At 39.5% G+C, this 16,245-nt stretch overlaps 1 protein-coding gene across 2 annotated transcripts in view; it reads left to right on the forward strand.

The window, feature by feature from the left end:
- Positions 1–16,245, forward strand: part of Eif2ak1 (eukaryotic translation initiation factor 2 alpha kinase 1) — a 34,780-nt gene that overhangs the window by 2,618 nt on the left and 15,917 nt on the right. The window contains exons 2-10 of one of the 2 annotated variants that reach the window (XM_012514389.2): positions 1,957–2,115; positions 4,914–5,047; positions 6,240–6,277; positions 6,912–7,011; positions 7,747–7,827; positions 8,779–8,878; positions 9,667–9,727; positions 10,552–10,867; positions 13,230–13,341. In XM_012514389.2, the coding sequence (XP_012369843.1) occupies positions 1,957–2,115; positions 4,914–5,047; positions 6,240–6,277; positions 6,912–7,011; positions 7,747–7,827; positions 8,779–8,878; positions 9,667–9,727; positions 10,552–10,867; positions 13,230–13,341 (1,101 nt within the window). The remainder of the gene's footprint in view (positions 1–1,956; positions 2,116–4,913; positions 5,048–6,239; positions 6,278–6,911; positions 7,012–7,746; positions 7,828–8,778; positions 8,879–9,666; positions 9,728–10,551; positions 10,868–13,229; positions 13,342–16,245) is intronic. The other variant, XM_023713547.1, reaches the window with a different exon arrangement.

The following is a 16,245-nucleotide window of genomic DNA, read 5'->3' on the forward strand; positions in this document are numbered from 1 at the left end:
TACTGAGCTATCTCCCCAGGCCCTATATTTTCAAAAGTAGAATTAACAGGTTGAAGTTTGCATGTTCTACAGTGAATGGTTAAACGTTGCAAACACTTTTATACCTCTTATGTTTTAACATGTTTGGTTTTCTGTGCTCTTGATAATACCAAGTATTCCAGGCTTTAAGTAGTTACCAATCTGATTAGCAGACTGTTATTTTATGTATTGTTATTATTATTGTTTTGTGATGGTGGGGATTGAACCCAAGGCCTTTGTAGTAAGTTATAGCCCTAGTCCCTTTTTAGTCTTTATTTTATGACAAGGTCTACCAATTTTTTTTTTTTTTTTCTTTTTCTCTTAAAGTTTCTAATTCCGGCATGGAATCCAACTTTCTCTTTTCATGCCTCAGGTCTCACTGTGCTGGGATTACAGATTTGTGCCAACATGCCTGGTTTATCTTAGTTATTTTAATATATATGCCATACTCATTATGTTAACTTTATTTGAATTTTTAATTGTGTTTCATTTTATTAGCTTGTAAGGGCTCTATATAAATTTTATTTCTTTTTTGATCATGTAAAATCCAGACATATGTGTTATATCTGAATTTGTGATTCATGTTTTTAACTTCAAGATGTTTTTATAAGAGAAGTTTTTACCTGGCCACGTGTTTCATTCTTTTTGTTTCTTTTGTATACTTAGTTAAGTATTTACTTAAAATGAGTAGCACATCTGCATATATGTAGGTCATACTTCTCTTCCCCAACCCCTTTGGCCACCTGAGGATTGGTCAGAGAGGAAAAGATGAATAAGCCTGGACTTGAAATCCAGCATCCTGGGGATTGGGTGTGTAATTTAGTGGTAGTGTGCTTGCATGAGGCCCTGGGTTTAATCTCCATCAGCCAATCAATCAATCTTCAATAAAGATACAACATAATAAAAAAAGAGAAAGAAATCCAGTACCTTTAGTAGTTGGTAGAGGAGAGTGGAATAAACTGTTTGAATCAGAGCTATCATCTGAGGTGTAGGGGATACAAAGATTGTCCATCAACATTATGTTTTTAATTGAATCCACTCACTACTCTTGAGATGTAATGTGCTGTGTTTCCTCTAATGGCTTCTGTACCATAGTTCCTGCTCTTCAGCATCTCCACCCTCCATTTCTTGTGTTTTTAATCTTGGCCAGTCTATTTCTTTCTTGTTATCTTTGGAATCTGTTCTTTCCTCCATGTTTCTGTAACTTACTTCTTTTACACAGTTCATACTAACCTTGCCTTATTTACTGTATGTCTCTCTACCATATGTTCTTAGAGCAATTTCTGCAAACATTTTTCCTTTTGTTCTTTACCAGTTGAGTAATCCTCAAGCAAGAACTTGAGCTTTATGTGCCAGCTCGTCTGCTGCTTGGACTCCCAAGGTGGAAGGAGGACCAGCTTGGGAGTTAAATCTGACCCGCCTGCCTGATTAGCTGTTTAAGTGCTTGATTGGCATCCTCATCTGTAAAATGCAGATGATAGCACTTCTTTATACATTGTGTTGTGAGAATTAAAGGAGGTTATGCATGTAAAATACCTGTGCATAGATAGCATGGGCTCAGCTTAAAATTTCCATGCTTCCTTCCTTCCCTCCCCTGCCAATCTTCTTTCTTTATCCCTGAGCCTCAAAAGAGGAAAACCATCTCACTTCCCCATGCTAGCATGCTTGTTTTCATATTAACTGTTCTGTTTCATTCTCCCATTGCATATGTTATCACTATCTCAAATATTTTCCTTCCTCCTCGTGATATCTTGCTGTTGGTTCTCCAGCTTCCAGAACTCAACTCACACTTAACTTCCAAAAAGCTTTATCACAACTCAGCATAGCCACACTTTTTTATTTCCATTACAGTGAAATAACATGTTTTATTAATTGGACTGTGCTCTTCTGTTATATGAAATATGCTATTCAATGCATTTTTTCTTTTTTAATTTTTAGAATCTGATGTTCCAGCAGAACTCCAGGTGTTAAAGGAACCTCTGCAACAGCCAACTTTCCCTTTTGCAGTTGCAAACCAACTCCTACTTGTCTCTTTGCTAGAACACTTGAGCCATGTGCATGAAACAAATCCAGTTCGTTCAAAACAGGTATTTAAATGTAAGTAAGAATAAGTTGTTAAATAAAGCTTTAAAAAAAAAATACAGATTAATGCTGTGGGTCTGAAAAGGAGATGGTATATAAAAATTGGGTGTGAAGAATTTATAGTCCTTAAATTCATTTTTCTTTTTTTTTTTTTATTGTATTTAATACAGGGTCTACAGGGTCTCACTACACAGATTGGACCATAGTGATCCTCCTGTTTTTAGCCTCCCAAGTGTGGGATTACAGGCGTGTACCACCACGCCCATTCTCAATCACCATCTCAGTGCGCCCTGGGGGTGGGGTGGGCATGGCATCCTGGGGATCGAACCCTGATCCATGCACCTTCCTAAGCAGGCACTTTAGTCTGCTGGGCTATCTGGCCGGCCCCAAGCTATCTGGCTGGCCCCTAAATTCATTTCATATTTTTCTTTGGATAATTGTGAATATGTTCACTGGTAACTCTAGAATTATACATAATTAAATAAATAAAACATTATTTTGCATCTGTGCTTTAATATTCATGTGCTTTTTGAGGGCCTATTACGGTTTTTTTGGTAAGTAAAAGAAAGTCCTAGGAACTGGGGAGATAGCGCAATAGAGTAAGTGCTTGCCTGGCAGGTGCAAGGTCCTGAGTTCAATTCCCAGTTCTGCAAAAAAAAAAAAGAAAAGAAAAAAGAAAGCCCTGTATATTCTTCATTAGCGTGTTTAACAAGAGGGCTAGAACAGCTGCATATTATAGTGCTGCTTATATTTATTGTTACTCCTGCCATAGGGTACTTATATGAGAAACTTGAATCCCGACGTGAACAGAATTGTGGGTTTTGATACTTCTGGTTCAGTTATATTAACTGAGACCATTATGGTAGCTTTACTATCTCTAGCTACAGATTCTGAGATTCTTTTTTTTCCCCCCTTTGGTTCCAAGAGTCAAATTCAGGACCTTGTGCCTGCCAGGCAGACCCTATGCCACTGAGCTATATCCTCGGGCCCTCTCAGATTCTTTTCTATCAAAAAGTTTTCCTAAGTTTTGCTTAGTTTTAGAAATGCTCAAACTTTAGATATCTTTATCTGTATTTTGTCTTAGAACTTAATTATTACTGTTGCTCTTTATTATTACTGTTATTTTAGTGTGCTACCAGGGCTCAAACTCAGGGTTATTGTACTACTGAACTCATCCCCAGCATCCCCCCCTTTTTTTCTTTGTTTTTGTAATAATAGATATTAATTTTTTTCATCCTTTATTTATTTATTTGGTACAGGGACTCGCTATGCATCTTGGACTTGTAGTGATCCTCTTGTTTCCTCCTCCCCAGTGCTGGGATTATGGGCATGCACCACCACACCTGGTTTTGGTGGTCAGCACAGTGCACCTGGTTCCCTGGCATGGCATGACATTCAGTACTGGGGATCAAATTCAGGTCCTTGTGATTGCCAGGCAGTGCTTAGACTGCTGAGCTATCTCCCCAGCCCGATAATAGGTGTTAAACCCAGAGCTAGCTCTTTCTTAATTTTTTAGAATTTTGAGACAAGGTCTAGCTAGGTCACTGAGTTGCTCAGACTGGGCTGGAACTTGTGACCCTCTACATCAGCCTCCCACAGTGCTGGAATTATAGGAGTATATCATACCCAGGTAAAAGTGTTAAATAAACGTTTGCACTGTGACCCAATCAGTTGATCATCTAAATGGAGTTTGGGGCACGGAGAAACTATCCTGTGTGACATTTTAGAGATTAAATGGCCACACTGCGGTCCAAAACTCATTTATTGTGAAGTGCCAACACTGCAAATAACCTGAATACTGAGGTGTTAATAAAGAAAAAAACTCACACAACTCATGATACTATCACAGAGGGATTACCACTGCAACATGAGCTCTGCGGGTTTTCCAGCATGGCTCTGTGCTATCTGTAGTTTTCTTTTTGAGACAGTCTCACTCTGTTGCACAGCCTGTCCTGGAACTAACACATTCAAGCGAATCTCCTGCCTTAGTGTCACTACTAGCTGGCCTGTCGGCACCCACCACCACCAGCACTGTGCTGGCTTATTAGTGTTGCTTGACTGAGTAGAAGCCAGAATACCTCTATGGACACACCTTTTCTGGGGAGCCTGGTATTCAGTCTGTGCACATATTGAGTATGTGCTTTTTGTCTGTTGACTAAAGATATTCCATAACGGAAGAAAACAAGTAAGGCTTACTTTGGAGGGTACTGGAAGTCGAACTCAGAGACATACTTCCAGTGAGCCACATTCCCGGCCATTTTATTTTGAGACATGTCTTGGTAAGTTGCCCAGATAGGACTATACCTTGTGGTCCTTCCGCTTCACCCTCGCTCAGTGTTGGAATTATAGGCATGCACAATAAGTGCAAGGGCCCTAAAGTGGGTATGCTGGCCACAGTGTGATGGTGGAACGGCAGGCAGCCCCATGGCTGGGGTATCGTGCTCACTCTCACTGCTGCTGCTTAGATATTTTACTCCAGCTCTTATTGTCATTTTGTCTGTCACCAAAGTACAGTATCTGAAATGTCAGAAGACTGTGTTTATATTTTTTTCTTGCCCTGTCCTTTTAAAACAGTGCTGTCCTGACCAGGCATGATAAGCAAATGGCTGTACAATATAAGATAGGCACTCCTTACAGATGTGCTCCTGTCTGTGGTGCACTAGCTGTTCCTCATTTAGTGTAGCCAACTAAGTTCTCTCTTTCTGAGGTTTCTTTGTGTACTATAGTTGTTACTTTTTGTTCTGAGGATCTCTTTAAAATTGCCCGTTTATTAATGACCTTTCTAACAATGAGCTTTCGCATTCTTTTTCTAGTACTTTGTCAGACCTTTATCAAAATGGGGCTGCTGTCTTCTTTTACCTGCAGTGATGAGTTTAGCTCATTGAGACTGCATCACAACAGAGCTATTACTCATTTAATGAGGTCTGCAAAAGAGAGAGTTCGGCAGGTAAGCCCAAACACTTGTATTTTGTTTATGCCAAAAATAGATGTCAACGTCAAGAAAACTACTTTTTTGTTTGTTTTTGTTTTTGGAGACAGGGTCATACTATATAATTTAGACTGGTCTCAGACTCACTGTGTAGGCCAGGCAGGCCTTGAACTCACAAGGATCTTCCCAAGTGCTAGTATTACAGGTGTGCTCTACCAGAGAACATTTTAAAGCATTGTGAAAGTTTATAGAATATGTTTTTAGGAAGAAAAATTTTGTGTGTTCAACAGTATTTACTAAATGATTATTGTATGTTAGATTCTTCTGTAGGTGCTCAGGTAAAAACATTGAACAAAACAGAGGAAAATTTTTCCTTCATGGAGATTATGTTCTGATGAGAGGAAAGTGAGCATTAGGAAAAAATGTATGAAAATACTTGAGTTTTTAGGAGATGGTAATCTGCATGAGGAATGTGAAGTAGTGAAGGGACTTGGCAAATGTGGGGGCTGCGTAACTTTCACATAGGGTGGCCAGGGAGAAAGTACCTCACTGAGACAGTGTTAAAGAGCTGCTCTTGTCAGAATGAATCACGCATATGTATGGAGGAATGCATTCCAGGCAGAGGAACAATAAGTGCAAGGGCCCCAAAGTGGGTATGCTGGCTGCAGTGTGATGGTGGAATGGCAGGCAGCCCCACCGGCTGGGGTAGAATAAGCAAAGGGGAGAGTTTAGGTGGGGGAGGGAACGGGGTGAGGACAGAGTAGGCTCTTAAGACCATGTGAAACCGTGTTTGGTCTTCACTGAATAGGATAGGAAGCTTTGCAAGACTTTGAGCTGTGGAGTGGCATAATCTGGTTTACGTTTTAATGGGATCACAGCTCCTAGTGCCTTGAGAGCAGACTGAGGGAGTCAAGGACAGAAGTGGGGAGACAGGAGCAGTTATACGGACGAGGTGATGTGGCTTGGGTGGTTATGGTGGAGATGGGAAGAATGCGGTTTCTGCGTAGATTTTTGGAGGTGAAGCCAACATTTGCTTATGGATCTCCTTGGCACATAAATTCTCAGCTTTAGAAGTTTCAGTTTTAAACACTTAAAAAGTGCTATTTAAAATATTATTTGAGCATTTGGGGCTGTTATGAGACGGTAACTTTGATAGATTCCTTGTTCATCAAACTTTGAAATTTTTTTTAATATAATTTTCTGATTTTAGGGTTCATGTGAGGATAATTCGTACATGCAGAGAATCAGGTAAGTATTAAATACTTTCATTATGCAAAGTCTGCACTGTTAAAAAGTCAAGATTAAAGACGAATTTTGGGGTTAAAAATAATGTTAAGAGTTCTTTATGAAACTCTAAAAAATTTTATTTATTCCTACAGCTCCAAGATTTTCTTTACCTCTTTATGGTATTTCCTTCCTCTTTGATCTCCTGCCCTCCATTGAGTATGGATTCCCTAAGCCCCACTATTAATTCAGACTTGATATCTGGTCTTAGGAGTACACTGATGATTTTTGCTATAGGTATTAAATGTTTAAAATTTACAATTGGCTTGCATCATTAAGAAATTTAAATAAATTTATTACTAAGCTTACACCATCAACTATTACCTGTCAGTCTTAGGATTTCTTCTGTAAAGCACTGATAAAAATTTCTAATTGGAACTAGCTTAATGATCCATTTGCTATTACATTGTTGATTTGCTTAGTGAGTATTTTCTGAAAAGAGAGTGAACAATTGCATTTTAGCTCATTCTTTCCAAATTGCTGCAATTTAGTAGTAAATGAGGCTCAATGATTTGGTAATACAATGAGTGTGGACTGTCCTAGAACATTTTGATTCTCATGTTTTGATATCAATTACATGTTCTTATTTAACTTCTAGATCCAGGGAAATAGCCTTTGAAGCACAAACGTCACGTTACTTAAACGAATTTGAAGAACTTTCCATCTTAGGAAAAGGTGGATATGGAAGAGTATATAAGGTTATTTTCTACTTTCTCCTTTTGATCTACTGTTCTATAAGTATTTTGAGTTGTTTTCATTATTATGCTATAAAGTTCTCAGAGAATACTTAGGCATCATGCATATTTACTTTTTATTATGATATGTCATTTATAGGGAAGTAGACATGTTTTAGTTTTTTCCTAAACATGTTGGTTGTTAGGTTGATTCTGAGAATTTTTATATTTTTGTTCATTCTTACTGGTGAGATAGCTCAGCACACTAAGCTGATGGCTTAGGTAAGCACAGGGACCACGGTTTGATTCCTGGGTACCACATGCCACCTCGGCCGCACCCCTAGTGCTTTGAGCTGGCCACAGAGTCTGGGCGTGGTGGTGTACCCCTGTAGTCCCAGCACTGAGGAGGCTGAAAATAGGAGGATCCCTACAAGTCGAAGGTGCACAGTGGGTCTCTGTATAAACTACATATAAAAAAAGAAAAATTTGTGCTACTATATTTTCTAGCTTATATTATTACAGTTTTGTTTTTATTTCTGTTGTTCAGACCTGGAGCCCCTGGGAGTTGGAGTTATACAGTTTGTAGAGCTGTGGTGGCCTAGCTTATTAGAGCTGCTATCCTAGAAATGGGAGAAAGAGATATGGTTTTAGTTTAACTTGGTCTTTTTGGCAAGTTTGGATTATCTAAGCTTAGATTAGATGAACTTTATTCAGTTAAAATTTAATGGAATTTAATACATTATCTTGTTTTCTCCTTAGGTCAGGAATAAACTAGATGGCCAACATTATGCAGTTAAGAAGATCCTGATTAAGGGTGCAACTAAAACAGACTGCATGAAGGTACGAGTTTGAGAAGTGATTTGAGCTGAAGGGGTGGCAGGCAGTGGTAGTTGGAGTTAATCGAAACCAAAAAGTCCCTTGAGCCCAGTAGTTTGAGACCAGCTTGGACAATATATTGTGGACCTGTTGGAAGCAAGGAAGGAAGGGAGGGAGGGATTTAAATTAATTGCATATTTGGTGACTTTTAAGAGCTGTAGCTGTACTTGTAAATATTTGGCAAAAAATAGATGGTATTAATTGACGATTTAGTAAGAGTCAAGTTAAAGTACAATGTATACCCAAATTAAAGTTTTATTTGACATAATTTTCTGGGAGTGCACACTGATCATTCTTCATTGATTGCCGTTACTGGAGAGATAAATTTTTTTAGGGTAACTATTTACTATATTACCCACACTAGAATGAAAAAGTTCTTCTTATATTTTCTATTAGTTCATATTAATTGTTTAAAAAATTGGTTTCATTGTAGCATTTTTGTATTTGCATGTAACATGTTTTTATCATATCCATCCCTCCTATTACTGTCTTCTTTCCCTGCCAAAATTAATATTTTAAATAAATGACTATATACTAGAGTTTGTTCCAAAAACTTAAGTGTCCAGTTCAGGGCCGAGTCTTCTCCATAATATGCTTTCTGCGGCCTTGGAGAGATCACCTTGCTTTCTCTCTCACTCAGGCTCCCAGTTGTGAAATCTGAGTAACAGTGGTTTTACCTATGAATGAATGCTAAATTTTATAAATGAGCTATAAAATACAAAGTGTTATAGAGCTGTAAGCTGTTTAGTTTCTGTAGCAGCTGTTAGGGACTCATATGAATGCTCCTATAATTTTAATATACTTTGGATTCCTTGTCCAGAAGGGTTATTATTATTTTGTTCTGGAGCCAGAAGTATTTGATACTGTGACCATTCAGCAAATTACCAGGAAAAAATTGTTATTTATTTTCTCCAGGTATTACGGGAAGTCAAGGTGTTGGCGGGTCTTCAGCACCCCAATATTGTAGGCTACCACACTGCGTGGATAGAGCATGTGCATGTGGCTCAGGCCCAAGGTGAGTCGTTTTTAATGATGCAAATTGAACATCCCTTATCTGAAAATTCAAAATCAAAAAAGTTACAAACTCCAAAATTTTTGGAGCCTTGTGGATGTGTTCAAAAAGTTGATTTAGGGATACTCAGTGGCCTACACTAATATTTCTAGAATCTGAAGTATAAAGTCTAAAACTTCTGGTCACTGGCACTATGAATAATACACATTTGTATAGTCATGTGCCTGAAAAGCTTCCACCAATGGGCCAGCGTTAGTCTGCCTTTTTTCTTTTTCTTTTTTTTTTTGTGTCTCCTATAGGCCAAGCATGGCCTGTCCATTTTTTATATAGTTAAAAGAAACCAAATGAATATTTTCTGAAAGCTATATGAAATTAAACTTTTAGTGTCAACTGAATCAGGTTTAGTAGAACATGGGGTTATTCTCTTAATGCCTAGGGGTGGTTTTTTTATGCTCTGGCAGAATTGAGGTTGCTGAGTTTCTTAGGGTCCTGCAAACCTAATATTAGCTGTCAGCCTTCTATAGAAAGTTTACTGATACCTGGTGTGGTTAAACAGCTCTTTTTTTTTTTTAACACTGGGAAGCTCTGATTTTATAGTTTTCTAATAGTTTTTTAATATATATTTTTTTAATACTGGGAAGCTCTTTTTATAATTCCTAATGTGCTAAGTATTTGAATAAACTTGTATTAACTTTTGACTTGTTATCTTGGTATTAAGAATGTGTGTTAGCTCTCTTTTGACTATACATTGAAAAGCTGGACTGCTTGCAAATTTGTTTGTTTCTGTTCAGTAGACAGAGCTCCTATTGAATTGCCCTCTCTTGAAGTACTCTCTGACCAGGAAGAGGACAGGTATGTGCACTGGGATTCTACACTTTAGATTTTGTATCCTGTGACAGCAGTGACTTGATTTTGTATTTTGCTAGTAGGAATTTGGGAGGAATGTTTCTGACCTTTTTCTTATTTTTGTTCTAAAATATTAAATTCTCAGATATTTTCTGTATTTAAAAAATTTATAATTCATTCATTCATTTATTTATTTATTTGGTACAGGGTCTTACTACCAGCTCAGACTTGTAGTGATCCTCCTGTCTCAGGCTCCCCAGTGCTGGGATTATAGGCATGCACCACCACACCTGGTTTCAGTGGCTGGCTCAGCACAAGGCCACACATGCAGTACTAGGGGTCAAACCTGGGTCCTTCTGCTTGCCAGTCAGGTGCTTAGACCACCAAGCTATCTCTGCAGCCCTCACTGAGTACTTTAAATAAAGGCTGCAACTAGACATACTTGATACCATTTCTTTTAAGACTTTGTAAGATTCATATAGTCCTTTTTTTTTTTTTAAGACAAAAGTCTCAACTATATGCTTCAGAATTCACTATGTAGCCCCCGCTGGCCTCCTACTTGTGGTGATCCAACTATCTTAGCCTCCTGAGTGCTGGGATTATAAGCATGCAGCTTGTATAAGACTATGTAAGGCTTCTTTTATATAGTCTTGAAAGAATAATCATCAAGTTGCTGTTGATCTTTCTTTACATTTACTTTTTTTTTTGAGGCAGGGTTTCACTGTTGAGTCCAAGCTGTCCTTGAACTGGCTACATAATTCAGGCTAGCTTCAAACTTGCAATACTCCTGACTTACCTCACATGTGTCTTTACCCATTTTTTAACTCCAGAGATAAATATGGTGTAAATGATGAAAGTAGCAGTTCATCCATTGTCTTCGCTGAGTTCACTTCAGAAAAGCACGTTGGTGAATCTGACATTGAAAATCAGAACAACAAATTGGTGAACTACACCACCAATTTAGTCATAAGGAATAGCAGCGAATTAGAGTCATCCATTGAGTTCCAAGAAAATGGCTTGGTTGACGTGTCTGCTGGATCAGTTAAGCATCATCTCCCACTCAAGCATAATTCAGACCTAGAAGGAGATTTCACATCCACCGAGGAGTCTTCTGAAGAAAACTTAAATTCAGTTGGGCATACAGAGGTAGAGTACTTTCTAGAAGATGAGTCCTTATGTAAAACTGTGATTGTGTGGCCTTCCCTATTCCTCCTCTGACTTTCCTTGGTGCTTCCATCTCTGCTGTGGCTCTTCTGCCCTGTGTTCAAACTCTTGAACTCACTATGCTCTCTCTAACCTTGCGTGTGTTTGGTTTTTCCTTTCACTTAGTGCCTGCTAACCCTTTTCCTACCTCCCTGCTGGGGCATTGTTTTGTAGATAGTCTTGAATGTGTACCATGGAATGGGAAGCCTCCTTTACATTCTATTTCTCTTGTATGTTAGCATCATGCTTTAAAAATATATTTATACAAAAAAGGTTTTCTATTTTTGGAGCATGACCTTAGGTGAGTCCTATAGGATAACCCGTTGGTTTCAGGGTAGTCTTGTTGAGCGTTATGCTAATATGCAGATCAGAATCCCACCATACTTACCAGATGTCTTAGTTACTTTTTTGTTGCTGGGACAAATTACCTGACACCACAAGTTAAAGGAGGAAAGGTTTATTTTGGCTCACTGTTTGTAGATGATTCTGTCCATAGCTGACTAGCTTCAAGGCAGAGCAGCATGGCAGAGGAGGAACAGTCCGTGGCAGGGCAGGCAGAGACCAGCAGCTTTCTTGCTGCTCTCCCTTCTGTTCCATCCAGGCTGTTGGGTAGTGCCATCCACACCCAGGATGAGTCTTCCCTCTTCAGTCTGTCCATCATCCACACCTGCTGATTGGCTAATCAGCAGACTAAGTCGTTATCCCACTGCCATGATCCAGACATTCACAGAAGCACCACCTATGAGCACATGAAGCTTGGGGAGCAGGTATCGAGACATCAGCCATAACACCAGTATTGGTAGTATTAGAAAATTTGAACATTAACAAGAGTGCCCATAATCCGTCATGTTAGGGTTTCAGAATTGTAGATTGCCATCCCTATATGCAACACAGAGCTCTTGTCAAGGAATGTGTGCCTCTCTTTTTTTAAAAAAACTGGCCAGTTCATCTGAATCCAAGAGTTGAGTTTGGGGAACATTTAATCAGTTGCTTTATTTCTCTGATACTACATTTAGAAATTTTTCTCTGATGGCTAAATAAGTGGATCACAGTAAGCTTCATGTTTTTCTCTTGCTCTCTTTCTTTTTTTATTCTTTCCTTCCTCTCTCCATCTGTCCCTTCCTCCATTCCCTTCTGCTGTGCTGGGAATTGAAGTTAGATCCTTGTGCATACCAAACAAGCACTCTGCCACCAAGCAACATCACAGTTCTTTGTAAAATTTTATTTACAGATAATCTCAATAAGTTTCTTGTGCTGGCCTAGATCTTGGAGTCCTCCAGCTTTAGCCTCCCAAGAAGCTGGGATGATACACATCTGCTACTGGGTTCAACATACCTTTTCTGTGAATAATATTAGTGATGTACAGTGTGAGGCTGGCCAAAATATATACACAGTGGTGCCTTGGTTCTCGAACTTGATTCCACAGTTCTTGCTGTAGAGTTCACTCCACAATTTGGTTGCAATGAGAATCGTAGAAAAAAATTACTGTAAGTTCATAAACTGAGGTACTGGTGTACTTTGGAGTGTATTGAGAGTAGTAACATACCATATGGCAGTTTTTCATTGTTTTATATTGGCTTTAAAAACTGTGTAAGCCAGGTGACATGGCACATGCCTATAGTCTCAGCACTCTGGGAGTCTGAGGCAGGAGGATCTAAAGTTTGAGCCCAGCCTAGACAATTTAGTAACTTAGAGAGACCCTTTTTTTTTTTTTTTTTTTGGTACCAGGAGTCAAACTCAGGACCTTCCCCTTGCCCAGGCAAGCGCTTATGCCACTGAGATATCTCTGTAGCCTGAGACCTTGTTTCTTGTCAAATAAATAAATAAATAAATAAATAAATAAACAGACAGACAGACAGACAGACAGACAGACAGACAGGCAGGCAGACAGGCAGGCAGACAGACAGATAGATAGGTTGATTGATTCTGGGAATATAGTTTATTGTCAGAGCCCTGGGTTTAATCCTTAGTATCAAAAAACAAAACAACAAAACTTACTCATATAGTGAGCACACCAAAAAGCTTTAGGACCAGTTCCTCATTTTCTGCCATTAGACCCCTGCCTTCTTGTATCAAGATGAACTGTTTTAAGTATTGGTCTGCTTATCTGTCTCCTTCAGGGACATTAGGCTTCTTGGGCAAGCCTGTGTCCTCAGCAGTTAGATGTTCTGTTGGCCTAGAGTTGGACTTAAGCTAGTGAAAAGTCGCCTTTTGGTCTCGGGATTCAAAATAAGCGAGTGTTGAGTAAGTGAATAATGTGCGTGGGCCATGGAGATGGGAGCCCACCTGTGTCCGTGCTCTCTAGGTGCCGTATCACCTGATGCTACACATCCAGATGCAGCTGTGCGAGCTCTCCCTGTGGGACTGGATCACTGAGAGGAACCAGCGAGCCCGAGAGAGTGTGGATGAAGCTGCCTGTGAGTATGTTCTGCGTTTGTGCGTGATGGAGGGGGAGAGAAAGATGGGCAGTCTTCTCTGTTTATGTAGGCGTTGCCTTCAAGGACTTTAAGTTTAAAAAATGAAAGTGAAAAGCAATATCCCCTTTGTAAATTTGTGCTTTTTTTAGCATTTTCAAAAACAGTCTGAAATTCTCTATGATGGAATTTGTTGATACTTAAAAATAGTAACATCATAAATTTAGGGTACTGGTTTTAAGTAGGAATATATTTTTCTTTTTCTCTTTTTTAAAGATAGTGTTTCACTGTGTAGCCCAGGCTAGCATGGAACTCTGGAACTCAGTGATCCTCTTGCTTTAGACTCCCAACTGCTGGGATGACAGTATGAGCCAGCCTGCTGCATGGTTTTTTATTTACTAAGAGACAAAATTAAATGCCTGCATTGTTTTTTTTTCTTTGAAGTATGAAACTTGACACTCATGAAAAAAAATTTCTTATATGGCCCAGGTTTCCTCAACTATCTCACAGATCTATATCCTTCTAAAAATAGTTAGCTAACATTCTGACAATATGCCACTGGCTGTCAACCTTGGCTGTAAATTACAGTCCCCAGGGAACTTTTAAAAAGATATTAAAGAAAGAACTTGGAAGAGCAAGTGGCAAGATGTGCGAACATAGGAAGCCTGGCTGTTGACCTCTGGACTCATTTTTCTGGTACCTGTAAGCACAGCTGCTACAGCTGCAGTATCCCTTGTGGCTCAGAGTAGGAAATAACGGAGCAGTTCTGAAACATCTGGAGACACAGCTTAAGGAATTGGTGCCAGTTTATGAAGATAGCTGTGGAAGTTGAAGGTCCCACTGCTTCAATCAAAAGTGATTTTCTTTGAAGAACAAAAATCAGAACCTCTAAAGAAGCTTGAGAGAATCCAACTAGAGGGACAAACATGATGAAGATGTTGAGCTGATCTTCGTTGGAATGGAGCATATAAATGAAGAGTCTGAAATTCTCTGTCAAGATGATTTCAAATTCAAAACCCGTTATTTAAAACATTTTTGAACAGTGTTACCCCAGGTTCATCTTCAAAAAGAAAGGCCATCTCAGTCAAGACTCTTCTCGTGTCTCAGCCTGTAGCCTGTGTGACCCCGGTAGCCAAATCAGTGGCTGTCATGCCAAATTCTTGGTCTGAGTGGAGATCCATAGATAATCCCATTACCGAGTCTTCATCCAAACCTGCTTATAAAATGATCTCACCACAAGTCATTTCTCCTCATGATTCAAAGTAACTTTTCACTGTTGATAAAAATAGCAGAAATCCCAAAAGATCTAAATTTAGGAGATCTTTTCTTACCTTTTCACTAGCTGCAACGGCATCTTCAAGATCTGAAACTCTGTATTCACTTTCACTCAAACAGCTTTGCAAGCTTGTGATTGAGATTGTAAGTTCCTCTGTATCTCTTTGACTGCTTCATGTGATGTTTCTTTCCTATATTGCTCAATGAAGGATTCCATCGTTTTTCTAATCTCTATTTTTTTTTATCAGTGTCTTCTTGAGAAGCAGTTTTTCTTTCATTATGGTTATCCTTTTTTTACTTCAGAGATTGTTTCTGATCTGATTTCTTCTATATGTTTCTGCAGTTGATTCTTTACTTCAGATGCTATTAATTCAGAGATTTCTTTTTTTATTTCAGAGGTTATTTCTGATTTGAGTTCCTCTGTACCTTTCTGCAGTTGTTTCTTTACTTCAGATGCTATTAATTCAAACATTTCAGCTGTGAGATTCCCAATTTCTTCTGTGCTAGTGTCTTCTGCACTTGTTCTGGGTGGACTCAGGGCCTGAGATTGCGCTTTGTTCCTTCTCATTATCATTTTGTATAGCACTGTCCTCTGACCTTTGGTGTAGAGCTTTGTTGCAGTTATAACCTTAGCACCTACTGAAATTGGGGTGCAGGTATACAAAGTTGGAATTCATCCAGTTGTGCCTGGCTTGGGTCTGGCTGCTGTGCTAGCTTCTTCCTGTTTCAGCCCTTGGAAGTGAACCTGTTGTGTTCCCTTGGCAAGATGTTCTACTCCTGGATTAGCCGGGTGGTTCTGGCCCCTAGCCTCTCTGCAGGGACTTCAGCTGCAGAGTTTCACCCCAGGCCTGTATGCCAGGCCTGGGCTGGGTATGCTGGGCCAGGGCTGGTTCTGGAGGGGCTCAGAGGGGTCCCGAGAGCAGGGCTGAAGCTCTCACTCATATGCAGGGCTTGGGCTGGGTCTGTAGGGGTCCAGCAGACACAGGGGAGTGCAGAAACTCTCCCACACACTTGCCAGGCCTGGGCTTGGGCTGGGTCTGGGGTCTAAATTTAGAAATGAAATGTCAAGCGCATATTCTTTAGCCATGACCCCTTCTGGTATCTCTCTTACAATGGATGTAAGTGCACAATCAAAAAGCATCTGCTTGTCAAGCTATGTTCACAGTGGAACAGCCTTTTCTTGGACTTACCTAATGAAGAGGTGCATTTTGGTTTCAAGATCTGAACCCAGAAAATAGCTCTGAAAAATAGGTCTAGTTTGGTTAAAATAGGCTTATCAAATCTAACAAGTCAAAACAGGACCTTTAATTCTGTCTCAGTTACTTTTCTCCCATTGTTGGGACAAAATACTGGCACCCAAAATTAAGAAAGGGAAGGTTTATTTAGCTCACAGTTAGTGGAGGTTTCAGTCTATACTCCTCTGGCTCCAAGGCAGAGGTGGCAGCAGTTCATGGTGGCAGAAAATAATGAAGAGCAGAGGAGGAACAGTGGCAGCGGCTGCTGCAAGGATCAGAGCTCCTCCAAAGTGGCGTGGCTAGATGGGCAAGGCAGTGATCCTGAGAATCTCCAGAAGATTTTTGAATCTAGCAGTTAATTGGAAAGATTCTCACCCTGACTAACTATATATACTGA

The sequence above is a fragment of the Octodon degus genome, unplaced genomic scaffold, assembly GCF_000260255.1.
Source record: "Octodon degus isolate 3935 unplaced genomic scaffold, OctDeg1.0 scaffold00031, whole genome shotgun sequence".
Lineage (NCBI taxonomy): Eukaryota > Metazoa > Chordata > Mammalia > Rodentia > Octodontidae > Octodon > Octodon degus.